Raw genomic sequence first — 13,765 nt, forward strand, 5'->3', positions numbered from 1 at the left:
CTGTTTTGCTCTCTCAAGTTTAAATATTACAATAATCATATATACTGTTGTGAGAATGTGTTGAGAATTTAAAGTTAATTTGTGCCCAAAATGCCCACTAAGTAATAGAAATTAGTTATTCATAAAGAATTTAAAAAAAAAATACAAAAACATGAATAACAAATCTGTTTATTAAAAAAATTACAAACAGCAAGTTTGTGTACAGTTACATATCTACAGCAATAGTTTAAGAAACATTTATAAAATAATTGACAATAAAAATCTGTAATATGAAGTGCATTAGCTGCTTTATAAAAGAGCGGATATATACAATGTAGTTTGTGACCAATTTAAGATGACATACTTTCAGCTGTAGCAGTCCTATGACTGGCCAGTAATAAAAGATATAGTGCTTCAGTATAAATGAGAGTTCTGTTTTTTATTGTGTCCTGGCTAAGGTATATTGTTTTTAAACTCTTACAACAGTATTTTAATGAACAGTAGATAGTACATTGTCCCCTTTAATAACAGATGAAAACTGAACACAACTGTAAGTGACATACTAAATGAATCATTTCTATGCAACTGTCAACTATAGATAAATAATTTTTTTTACCAAAATAATGATATAATTTTATTCAATGTTCAGAAATGTACATATGAAAACCTGAACAAAATGCAGACAAATGGGCATAATAGAGTGAGTAGTAGAGCAGAAATATAAGAAACATTATTGCTTTACAGAAAACTATTCACACATTGATTATTGTTCTTGCAATCTGTAAAATATTATGTAATGTGATAATATTGTCATGTAAAACATTTGGAAAATATATACTGTTTTTCTAAATTATTGAGATGCTATGAGGACCTGTCTCATGTTCCGCTGTTATTTAGGTTTTACTTATATTCCCTTATAGGCTAGACAATTAACCTTTATGCTACCAAGAAGCCAGGCTGCAGTAAACAAGGGGTTATTGTGTTTTTTTCTTTTTTATTGTTCAACAAAGCTATTTGAGACTGAGCAAAGGACAATCTGTTCATTTTAAAACAATACCATTCAGGTTGTGCGCAGAGTCACCCTCGACATGGATTTCTTATTGCAACATGTCTACTTCTATTTACACAGATTCCTAAGTGTTCTGTTGGTAATAAAAAAAGCATTTCTAATGTATAAGAAAGCTCCTCTAAAGCTAATAGACTTGGGTCAGTTTCCATTCTCCAGGGGAATGAAATAATCCACGTGTTGGAATTTGAGAACCTCATTCCCCCAGCTGGTCCATCCAAGCTGCAGGTTACGGGCGAAAAGCTCCAAGTGTTCCACATCTGGACTGACATATTCTTTCAAAACCTCTGTGCAAAACAGCAGAAACACAAAGAAGACGACAGTGATGTAGTAGAAGAAAAATCAATCTTCTTTCAGCTTTTGGGAGATGAAAAAGTGGAGTATTTCATTAAAAAGAAGACAGCAAATTAATTTCAAGGATTTCATCAACAGCCCATGCTATTTATAGTCAGGAAATCATTTGAAATAAGCGCCCTTGAGATTGTGAACAATACAGTCAAAGGCTTCAATAGGTCTGATTTATCGGTTTTCATTTAGAGACAGGGAATGAGGATTTTACCGCCTACACAGGTGACTTTTCAATTTTTCAATAGAGTCATCTTAGTACTCCCCAGCAAGCAGTGACAATGTTTTAAATGATTCCTGAATGATGGGAACAAAACACTGCTGAAAAGGACAGAACAATTAGTGCAGAGCGATCAGGTTAAATTCTGAGGACAAGGACTGTGACAAAAACACCTTATCGCCAGCTGGGGATGTTGCAGTACACTGTGCTGAAATAAGTGCTGGTTCCAGTTCAAGGGCTTTCTATACAGATGTCGTTAGGGCTGTAAGAAACATGCTGCTGTTTTGAAATACTGAAATCATTTCATCTGGTCAGTATGATAAGTGCGGTATCACTGAGCTCTTCCTCTATTAGGACAGCTGGGTCACAATTCCAGTCTGCTAGTTGACCTTTATAATGGAGAGAGACATCAGCTCACTGATTCTTAACTAAAGGTGAATTGCCATTTGTAGGCATTGAGCCATACTGATGGTATGTTATGTGAAAGTATGTGGTACAGTACACACAGCGTCAAAAACCAGTTTCTTTGGGCTAAAAAAATTGAGTGCATACTCTTACAATTTAAATAGATAGCAGTTGATTGCAAGCACAAATTATACGTGTCAGAAAGGTTTAATTACAAATAAGTCATTTGGCTTTATGTATTTTAGCACACCTTTAGAAATATATTACAAACATGTACACACAAACTCACAAATGCTGTCACATAGATGCGTAATAAAATAAAAACACAACATCTAAGAGCTAGGAGTAGATACACAGTAATTACTAAAAGTAGATACATTATCACTATTCATAGGATCCGGAACTAATTATATAAAAAAATAAATACAGTACAGGAAAAATGAGGAAGTAAATGTGACAGTTTGTTGATCGGCTTATGATAATTGGTTATTATATTTCATGAAACTAGACTTAATAGAGGATATTAAAAAATGTTAAGAACACACACATATGCTAGATTACATAATAAAAAGTGTCTAAAAAACTAGAGGCATCCAGTACTCAGATTGCAAGCAGTTCTATCACAAATAAATTGGGGTGATTTTATGAATTATTCATATATATCAGGGTCGTCATGCCCTTTGTTAATATGAGGTTAGACTTTGTACAAGGCTGCGCTTTGCAAATCAGAGGAGAGTTTGCAAAGCAGAGTCATCTTATGCATCTGTACAATGTTGTTTGAAAGGGTTTGTCACCATGGTTACAAAGTTTCTAAACTACAATGCACAGAGCAGCTGCCAAAGTCTTATACGCATACAAACGTCAACTCTAATGTGGCCTTGTCTCATACAAGAGCACTTTAAAACTGAACACAAATGTGAATAGAAAGTACACATGCTATGCATACTACATTCCAAAGACCATGAACCTTGTGAATGTACTATGCGTTTTATAGAATAAATATGCATAGACAAAAGAGTACATTTCATCTTATCCTTAATGCACAAACAAGTCTCTATTTAGCTTTCAATGTCTAACTTTTTTTTTTTTTTAAAAGCTGTAACATTGGCTTCACCTACTGGTTAAAACAAATGAATATACATTTGTCACCAATGCTATGAATTATAATTAATCCTTTTCAAATCCAAGGGAGATTATATTTTAACAAAGAGGCTTCTTTGGATATCCAAAAAATGAGGGTCAATAAAAAGACAGTTGGAGAATAGACAGATCGCATATGAGATCCAGGTAAATGTGACATTGGAGAGATAGTTTATCTGTTTAATGTATCTCTTATTTATCAATTACAAAGATATCTAATTTCATATCTATCGATTTATCTAATAACTATCTGCTCCGACAGACACATTCTTTTAAAGATATTTGATAAAAGCAACAATAATTGTGCTATGAAACTTTAAAATCTATATTTATAACAATAAGAATGGTGTTATTGTTATTATTTTAGGGAAACAAAAACAGTGAAGAATAAACATCTACTTCATGTTGAACTGATTTTTTTGTAGTTTACAGTAGGTCTGCTGAAAATAAAAACAAAACAAGTGTACGAAGCAGAAAATATGCCCCGGGTGTGGTACGACTTGTCAACATTCTGAAGGTCTATATTCTGAATCTTGACATCAGAATATCGACAGGTTCTTAATGTCGACAGTCATTAGGTTGACAATCAATATGTAGAGATGTATTTAGGTAGACATGGTTAAAATGTCGACATGTTCAGAATGTCGACATTTAACATGTCAAAATACAGTACATATTTTTTTTATGACCAAGTCCTTAAAACCAAGTCAACATATTTTGGTGTCGCCATGTTACATGTCGATATTCTGAATGTGTCAACATTTTAACCATGTTGACATAAATTCATGTTTACATATTGTCGACCTAATGATCATGTCAACATTCTGACTGTCAACACTTAAAACCTGTTGACATTCTACATTCTGAATGTCTACAATTTTATTGTATACCTATACCCATAGTAGTGCCCTAGTTAATTTTTGCTCCTAGTAGCATCCTAGTTCACTTTGTGAACAATAGTAGTGCCCTAGTTCATGTAAGGCCCCATAGTAGTGCCTTAGTTCATGATAAGCTCCATAGCAGTGCCCTAGTTCATGTTATGCCCAATAGCTGTGCCCTAGTTCATGTTATGCCCCATAGTCCTGCCCTAGTACATTTTGTGAACCATATCAGTGCCCTAGTTAATGTTATGCCCCATTAGTAGTACCCTAGTTAATTTTATATTCATATTAGATCACAGCACCCCCAGTACATTATTAAAGCCACTACACACCACACACTTACAGCGGATTGTCACCCCATTAGGCAGCCTTATGCTACATAGAAGTCTGGTAAGATATTATATCCCACTGACCTCTAATCTTATTTGTGAATAGCAATGCTTCAAGTGCTCCATCCCTAGTAGCAGCTTTTTCATATTGCATGGCAGCCCAATGTCTGCAGGGCTTTCATGGCTGGGAAGATTGCCGTTTTTAGAGTGTAAAGACAGAAGGAGGAGCTGTGACCAACAAGTTCCCAACTGAGGGGGATAATTCTTAAAGCAGGAAATTACAGTGAGTGAAGGTCTTCATTTTGTCAGGTTGTCCCTTTCTGGGACAGTCCTAGTCTCAGAGCTCAATCCCCAAACCCCAGCACACTTCACAAAGGATAAGCCTCCACTCCAACAGTGCTACAGTAGGTTCAGTGATTAGCTCAGTTGTATCTGTGAGGGTCAAATGTTAGCACAGCAGATGGATCAGTGTGGAGCTTTATTGAGAGGTAGATCCATGGACTTCCACCTATATGAGTACTGATAAGTCTCCCTTTTTCAGGCTGGCAACAGATAGGGCCCAATTGCTTAGTAGTGGCTGACTCTGGGAACCTGGTAAACAGCTATATGATCTGGGGCATCTTAAGCCTCTGTGCTCCATAACAATGACACCCCCGCACCCACTAGAGCTACACCCATGGTCTTGCCCAACAAGTGTGCACATATGAGGAGCTTATAGGGCACCATACAAAAATCTGTGAGTCCGGGATGAGATGGGTGGCGAAATGAAAGCAAGATGTGATGCCGTTGCCAGTGTTTACACACTGATGCAAAGAAACTTCACCTTGCTCACACCTAAATGAATCGATGCCTTAGTTTCCCAATTTTAGCAATGGAAAACACCTACTAGGTTGCTTAATAAGGGTGTAGTGAAGAATGTAATTAATATGTAGAAATGCCAACTAACTGCATTGAAATGACACAAATACAGTCAGGACGTGGCAGCAACTTTGGTATCTGTGTCAGATACTTCCATTATAAAGCTCTTGTTACATACAGGACATAAATAAAAGACCAACACCACCTAGCAAGAGAAACCCAGAAGCAGCTTCAGTACACACGTTCCACAATTCAAAGCTCACATGATGGTGAATGCTGAAGGTCCCAAAGCCCTTCCTACAAATGAGAAATTGGACAAGATACTTTATACAGAAGGAACTCCAGGGAAATGGGAAAATAAATACATGTACAGTAAATTAATGTGATTAAACTAAACAGTATATTAAACTTCCTCTTACTCGAGGGTAGTAAGAACAAGATTCTATAAACCACAGAGCATAAGTCTCTCAGTGATCCACAATATAAAAACAAAAAGATCCTAGCATATTGTCATTTACAAAGACAAGTAAATGTACAGCTAAAAACAGGTGAAACAAAACCTTACATCAGATTACCCCCTCCCTCCACCTCCATAGTTTACACAATCATAAACAATTTTAAATCTCAAAATCAGTGAACCCTATAAACAATAAAAACTCAAAAACAGAAAAATGGTGCTTTATTGCATATTAAAATAACTCAATCATCATGTGGACCTAAAAATATTATTAGAAAATCGTCTAAAACAGCTTAATAAAAACAAACAGTATTTACTTAAAATAATCAACAATAAACAGATTACAACTAACAGGTTCTTCTCCTTTAAATAACTGGTTACTAATACAATTGATAACTTTGAGAAAATCCAACGAAACGCATCAGCTGATTCAGAGGCACTTGAAGGAGAAATATATTACACGTCTATAAGAGTTACATTTCAAACTGGCAAATTGAAACAGGTATTGCACTGCTAAGAAGCACCAGAGCCTTCCAATCGGGGAGAGTGGTTTATATCCCTTAATATTAATAGCTTTACTAAATGCTTGCTTCAACTTTTAATTAAATTCAAAAATGTTTTGTTTACTATAATTATGGGACTCATATTGGAGACCAGGCCACACAAACTACTTCTAAAGGCTATATAAATTAGAGTTCTTAATTAGTTCAACAGTACTGCATTACTATGGATACACAAACAATATGTGCTAAACATTTCTACTGCTATGAATGAGTAGAAGTGAATATGATCATACACACAAAAAAAAAAGAGAGACTGAATTCTTACAGATTATGTACAGTACAAAACCAGAGGTGAAGGAATAAACATAAAAAACACAATGGGGACGTTTCAATTGTTGTGTGGGTGGCGATAATTAATGGACACCAGAACAATTGAATTGCAACACTGGGCGCCCATTAATTTTCGCAGTCTTCACTCACTGTTAGACCGGGTTTAGTCATGTAAAATGGCTAAACCCTTCTAAAGTCCAGTTAGGGCGCCCTAACCACAGGTTTATCGCACATTTTTGCTCGCCCCCTCCTGAGGGTGAGAGCAGAAATGCTGTCACTGGCAGCTATAGCGCACAGACAAAGCAACAATTGAATTGCTCTGTCGGGTGCCTTAAAAAAATAGCTGTCGCCTAAACAATGAAATCTCCCCAAATAAATCACGTGGGGAGTGGCATCCTGGTTTTCTGCCATTGAAAATGTTTTACGCAACATTATCTTTTTTTCTGCAATTCAGACTCCTAAAAACATGGCTTGAATAGAAAGCACAGACTGGCCATTATAGAGAAATCTGTAATTCACTTGGGCTACATAAAATGGGAGCGATAAGCAGCATGTATGGTTTTTTAATGGCACTGTCCATCTCATCTTCATTATTTACTGTTGTCAAGTGTTAAAGTCACACAATAAAATGAAAGTTTGCGGAATTCAGTCTGGAGATAATTTTCACAATTAAAAATGTATGAAATGTAATAATTGCTACAAGGAAGTCACATGGGACTGTCTGACAAGCACTACCATAAACACTGCATATTTAATTCATGCGAAAATCACAAGAAATGCGCAAACAGTAAATGAGGAGACATAATACTACGCCTCCAAAAACGTTAAAGTATTAGTTGGATAACACTCCTCTGTGAGCAATGAAGTTACATACAATTAGCTCATTTTCTGTTCCCCTCTACATAAATGAAACTGGTAATTTGTAATGTGCATCACTGTGCTGGGAAAAGGCTGAAAAATAGGTATTTTTTAGTGTACATTTTCAATTTGACTTGGACTGACAAAGGGAAAAGGAGCTATTCAGCGACATGCCGGCATGTTTCTGTAGCCAAATGGGGGTGAACAAAAAGATGCAAAACAGTCCCCATGACTCCAGTGTGCAGTAATTGTCCCAAAAGTAAAATAGTCATTTTATTGAAAGGATGAAGGCATTATATTTCACAGCCTAAAGCTATCATTGAAATTGTGATGAAAGAAACTCAACATACCCATAAGAAAATAGGACAATGTATGTGATCTTCAGAACATGCCTATTATTTCTATGTTCATTATATTAAGATCATTGCTTAAGACTGTCAAGTTTCACATCAGTTGGAGTCTAAAATTCTAGACTAAAGGAACAGAAAAGTTATTTACGACCCAATATCCATTAAAAGAGTAACGCCCAATTTACAAAGGTAGACAAGAGTTTGGTAACTAAAACAATGGCAAATCACCATTAGCCACATATATGACACATATATGACAGCAGTGAACTATGAAGACAGTAGAGCCACACTAGGTTTATCAAGCGGTTGTGAAATACAAATCTAGTTTGCTGAGACAAAGAGACCTGTATCCAATTACCTGCGATGTGCGGATGCTATGTTTGACTAGGCACACCATGGTAGAATACAATACTTTACATTATCAATTTTCCTGTGCACTTTTATGGGCGATGCGGACGGACGTTCTGATGCCACACAACTGAATACTCAAAAGGGGTCATGACATCTTAATAGTTAGAGGCTTCTGCAGCCCAAACTCAGGAAAAAAAAAGACCACCACTTTTAGGGCCAGATTCAATTAGCCGCAGTAATTAATCAAGGACTATTTGGTCAACCGGGGCTACTCAATTACAGCCCACGGATAAGCTCAAAGGCTGCACTTAAAGTGGATTTTTGGTCGAGCCTGAGGGAGGCCCTTATCACGGGTTTTGCGAACGTGTTAATCCTTAGCTCCAGATACTTATCTCAGAACCAATGGGTTAATATAACGCTACAATTTTACCACGTGAGGAAAAGGGGTTGTAATTGCATAGGCTCGTGCATCAAAGCCCGAGAGTACCACCCTTTTCCTCACATGTTAATTACCACGGCTAATTGAATCCAGCCCTTAGACAAGATGACATTTAGTTTTGTTGTGGGTACACACCTAGCAGATATATCTGCAGATCGAGTGATATGCAGATATATCTGTAGATGATGGTCGTTCATATGCACTGAACGACCATCATCTTCCAGGCACCTGCGGGTCCCGCTGACCAGGATTCGGGTCTGCCCCCTCCCCGCGGCTGCATGTTTACGGGCGATCGGCTGATCACCCTTACACACTTGCCGATGGACAGATATATATATCCATCGGCTGTACAGCACAGCCGACACAACATGTCTGTGAACGACATCATTCACAGACATATCGCCGGTACACACTGGCCGACGGGCACCAGATATATTGGCCACTGAATTGATCGGCCAATATATCGGTCAGTGTGTAGCCATCTTTAGACATGATAATCGATCTGTTCTGTAGATACAATGGACGGACATAAGTTTATCACTTGTCAAATTCAATGGAAACAAAAATAAACAAAAGTGTCTGGAAGATAAAAAAAAAATTACAGGTGATACCTGCAATCAAGGGAGTAACTACCATTGGTGCAGCAGCTACCGGGCCCAAAGCCATTGAACGGTACTTGGGGCCCTTACATATGTTGCTATAGAGCCCACAATTTACTAGTTACGCCCCTGTCTGCAATTTCATATTTTAAAATGCACACAAGCTTATCTTTTAACATTTGATCAAACCATAATGACACATCAAATACATTACAGGGTCATTTTAGATAATCATTTAGAAGAATATTTTCACATAACTGTGCTAGAAAACATCTAGACGCGGCTGTTATTTTCTCACACTGGGCTCAGTTGTTAGCGCCTTGTAAGAGGTTAAACCCTAAGCCAAGCTTATAGGCACACCTAGTGATTTCTTTTGAAAGTACAAGTCAATATTTCCAAATAGAATTTGTTAAAATCATATAAACATGAAATGTCAGGTCCTACGGGTTCCAAATAAACAGATTTTGTTTTGCTTAGTAATAACATAATGCCAATTCCATAGGCAGATCAGGAAAAGATGACAAACAGAACTGTACATTTCAACAGTTGCTAAGAATTACAATAAATAAGGGCTTTGAATAACGTACTCTGTCAACATTTGCAGAAAAGCGATGAAGACATAATTTTAGTCGTAATATCAAGAACTTATGTTAGTCCTAATGTAAAGAACTACTACTACAGAAATGCTAGGCTGAGTTACCTCGGAACAATAACTAGACAAGGACCATTCATCTGCTGATAGTACAAAGTTACAATTTCTGACACCTACAATCAGAAAAGATAGAGTGGTGACAGATAATGGATTTCAAGATTTCTAATCTGGAGTTAAGCGTACTGACCCTTCTCTTATTTTCTTGTTTGTACTTTGTAGCAGCATGAAAGGAGCTGAGTACTATTTGTTTTATATAATCTGAAAAGAAAAGAAACAAAACCCATGAACCATAAATGAAACTTCTAACAAAGCCTGGCTGTTCTGTGATACATCCTATAAAAGTAATCACTGATTTGCATGATAAGACAGACATGCGTCCTACTGCTTATGTCATTAAGGTTTCTAATGGCTGCACAACAGGAGATTACTTTGCTTGTAGCGCTATACATCCTGTCAATGATAATGGAGGCTAATATCATATTCAGACCAAAGCCAGGGCTTCGACCCTGCTTTTTCCTGGGTTATTGAACACAGGTTGGACAAGGGTCACAGCTTCAATACCCCTTTCACACTGCACCTTGGTACCGGGTTATTCTTGGGTTAACCCCTTTCACACAGAACCTGTGACAGCCCTGCCAAATGTGTGAGTCATTAGAAATGGGCATTGTGTTACAGGATCAGAAAGATGAGTCATGCAAAGTGGGTGTTAGCGCTCCTGAACTGCCAATGAGATACCTTTTACTGTAAACCAGGTTGACTCGGACCTCACCCTTTCAGACTGCAGGCAACCCAGGTCGGACCCATGAATAATCTTGTTAGCAACCAGGGTTGAGCCCCTGGTAATTTGGACCCATGTAGACCCTTTACACCCCTTTCAGAAATGGCTATGTGTGAAAGGAACAGACCCGGGTTGACTGTCCTGGATCTGTCACCTACCAATCGACCAGGGTTATTCCTGGAACTTGAAACCCAGGTTGGTTCCCCGGCTTATGTCTGAATGGTTTTTAGACCTGGGTCGCGTTTGAAAGGAACTTATTGGCTGTGCACGGCTGCTGCTGATGACCTCTTCATCTGCAGACAGCATTTGGAAGGCAGAGGAGGCTGAGAGAGGCGCTGTTATGGTGCATTGGGGGATGACGAAGTGCGGGTGTTGCTGGCAGTTTGAAAAAGGAGGAAATCAAGGCACAGACAATGGGAACACAATGTAATAAATATAATAAAATGTGTTAACTGTCCCGTGTGTATCCTCCTCTACTATTTTTACTATATTGTGAGGTTAAAAAAAACCTGTAAAACCACTGTAAAGGGCAGACATGGCTTATGAGTGAAAGGGGTTTACCCAGGAAAAACCCAGGTCTATGGTTTAGTGTGAAAGGGGTACTCTGAGCTGGACCTCGAGTTAGATCCGTGTTGAAAATGCTGGGGCATACCTGGGTATTTGCCGGTGTTTAGGTCTGAAAGTAGTAACAGAGAAAGGACCCAGGTTGAACCGGCCTCCCCCAGTTATATCCCGGGTGACCGGGTCAGAAGCTTAATCTGATAGATGAACATTTTTATAAGATATTGTGATAATAAGGATAGAAAACTATGTGGTATCCATTTAAATCTATCATAACACTAATGGTGTAATGAGTATTGCATTATACTACAGTGTTCTCCCCAGGCTGTTTTCTGCGGGCGCATCGCCCGGCAGAAACAGCCTGCCGCCCGGCACTTTCCCCGCCGATCCCCGCTGTGGAACGCTGGCCTCTGAAGTGACCGGAGGATAAAGAAACATCCGATCGCTTCAGTGGCCAGCGTTCCCAGTGATGCACTGAGCGGGTGACATCCTGATGTCACCCGCGACGTGAGGAGCCTGCCCCGCGCCTGCTGGATCTAGTTAGATCCAGTCAGCGCGAAGCAGCGGCAGTGGCCAGCAAGTAAAGGTAAGTGCCGGGCTGGGGCTGAGGCCAGGACCAGTCTGGGGGCACTATTTAAGTCTGGGGGCACTGCATAAGGGACACTATTAAACCTGGGGGCACTGCATAAGGGGCCAGCCTGGGGGCACTGCATAAGGGACACTATTAAACCTGGGGGCATTGCATAAGGGGCTAGCCTGGGGGCACTGCATAAGGGATACTATTAAACCTGGGGGCACTGCATAAGGGGCCAGCCTGGGGGCACTGCATAAGGGACACTATTAAACCTGGGGGCACTGCATAAGGGGCCAGCCTGGGGGCACTGCATAAGGGACACTATTTAAGCCTGGGAAAACTGCATAAGGTGCCGGTCTGGGGGCACTACATAGGGGCACTACTTCAGCCAGGGGGCAATGCATAAGGGCAAAGTTAAACTACAGGAGGCAATGCATAAAGGGGAAAACTACAGGGGGCACTGTATAATGGGCACTTTTGACTGAGAGCCAGTGGAGGAGCAACCTGAGACCTGTCGGGCTGGATTGGTAAGGGCGATACCCCTTTTCCCGGCGCTCGCATAATTGCGAAGGCCCCCACCCGGCTACTTTTGGATGCCACCCGGCTGAAAAAAATGTCTGGGGAGAACACTGCACTATATTGTCATTTACCAGATATCATGTTCTTTATAATGAGACATCCTTGACAATATTTCATTAAAGGGTTTTATACTTCGTACCTTTTCCAAACTATAATAGTACTTTGTTGCAATGCAGTCTCTATCCTGGTGCCCATATTAGTTGCTGTATTTCACAAGGTCCCAGCTCTTACATAAGGCTGAAGGCTCTACATTTCAAACTTGGATCTCACCACAGCAAGGAAAGGACAACACAGCACAGTAGCTATAAAGTTGGGTACACATCAGACGATATGTTGCCATATCGTCTACATCGGCCAGTGTGTACCCAGTATGTCGGGCCTTGCGCGCTCCCACAGGGTCGTTCATTGCATCGACAGATCTGCAGTACATGCTGGTCAATCTGTCAATGAGATGAACGACGCCAGGCGGGTGAATGGAACCAGGCCCCGATATGTCGGCCTGTCGGGCGTTGCATCACTGGGTACACACAGTTAAATGTGTAGCCAGCTTTAGGCTTTCAATTAAAGCGATTGTGTTGCATCTTTCCGGCTATAAAAAGAGAGAGATTCCAGAAATGCAATTTAGAATGAACAGAATCTAAGTTTCAAATAATTGTGCAAAAACTATAGATTAAACATTGGATGACAGTTTATCTGGCCATGAGGTGAAGGAGCGAGTCCTCTCAGTCTCCCGTACAATGGCTCCAAGAAACAAAGTACAGTTTTGCAGTCCCCTCTCACCCTCATACTGAGCTCTGTTACAACACATTCCTCCATATAGCAAGTGGCACATAGTCCTAAGTCAACTAAAACATCTGAAATGGAGGAACAAAAACACTGCGGATGCATCCAGATGGTTACCGCACGGAGACGTGGGACAAATTTGGTTACAAGAGCTGTGGATTTTTGTGAACTTTCTTAGGAGGTAACAGGGAGGTTAAAGATGCAGTAGCGCTGACAAAGGACACCATGCTGAGAAGGAGATATGACACCTGCCATAGGGCTGATACACACTTCCATGGCCCAACCCATGGTGCGTCTCAAAAAGCACCGAGGCGGATAAGTGCCGCACAAGTGGGCGTCTCAGTATGATCAGAATCAGCCGCTGCAATAACATAAAGACGCAGATGCAGCTGCATCCTCCTCTAAATCAGCCCCATGATATTTTGATAGAATGTTATTGCAAGAATATGTGTTTTGTAATGTCTGACTGCTTAGAGCTTTTTATAGTTTAATTGCATATTGTGTTACATTTTCATATGAAATAAAGATGTTATTTAAAAATCATGTCCATGAATTACGTTACAGATACAATTTGGATTTTAAAGGGGGAATCCAGTACCTCACCAGACATCATGGCGATGTCTGATCACATAACCGTCTAATTAGGGTACTGTGGACAATCTATACTAACTTTGCTGTGCACCTCTATAGGGTACGAAAAAAAAATTAATGACTGAATGAGGGAGCTG

General features: G+C 39.5%; 1 protein-coding gene across 3 annotated transcripts in view; it reads right to left on the reverse strand.

Annotated features, from left to right (window-relative positions):
* Positions 1-205: 205 nt before the first annotated feature.
* The window catches only part of METTL4 (methyltransferase 4, N6-adenosine), a 189,529-nt gene continuing 175,969 nt past the window's right edge, over positions 206-13,765 (reverse strand). Inside the window, exon 8 of one of the 3 annotated variants that reach the window (XM_088469633.1) lies at positions 206-1,332. In XM_088469633.1, the coding sequence (XP_088325759.1) occupies positions 1,187-1,332 (146 nt within the window). In that variant the 3' untranslated portion in view covers positions 206-1,186. Of the gene's footprint in view, positions 1,403-13,765 lie in introns of all 3 variants that reach the window. The other 2 variants (XM_088469634.1, XM_088469635.1) reach the window with 2 other exon arrangements.

The sequence above is a fragment of the Taudactylus pleione genome, unplaced genomic scaffold (assembly GCF_031769625.1).
Source record: "Taudactylus pleione unplaced genomic scaffold, aTauple2 ptg000093l, whole genome shotgun sequence".
Taxonomy (NCBI): domain Eukaryota; kingdom Metazoa; phylum Chordata; class Amphibia; order Anura; family Myobatrachidae; genus Taudactylus; species Taudactylus pleione.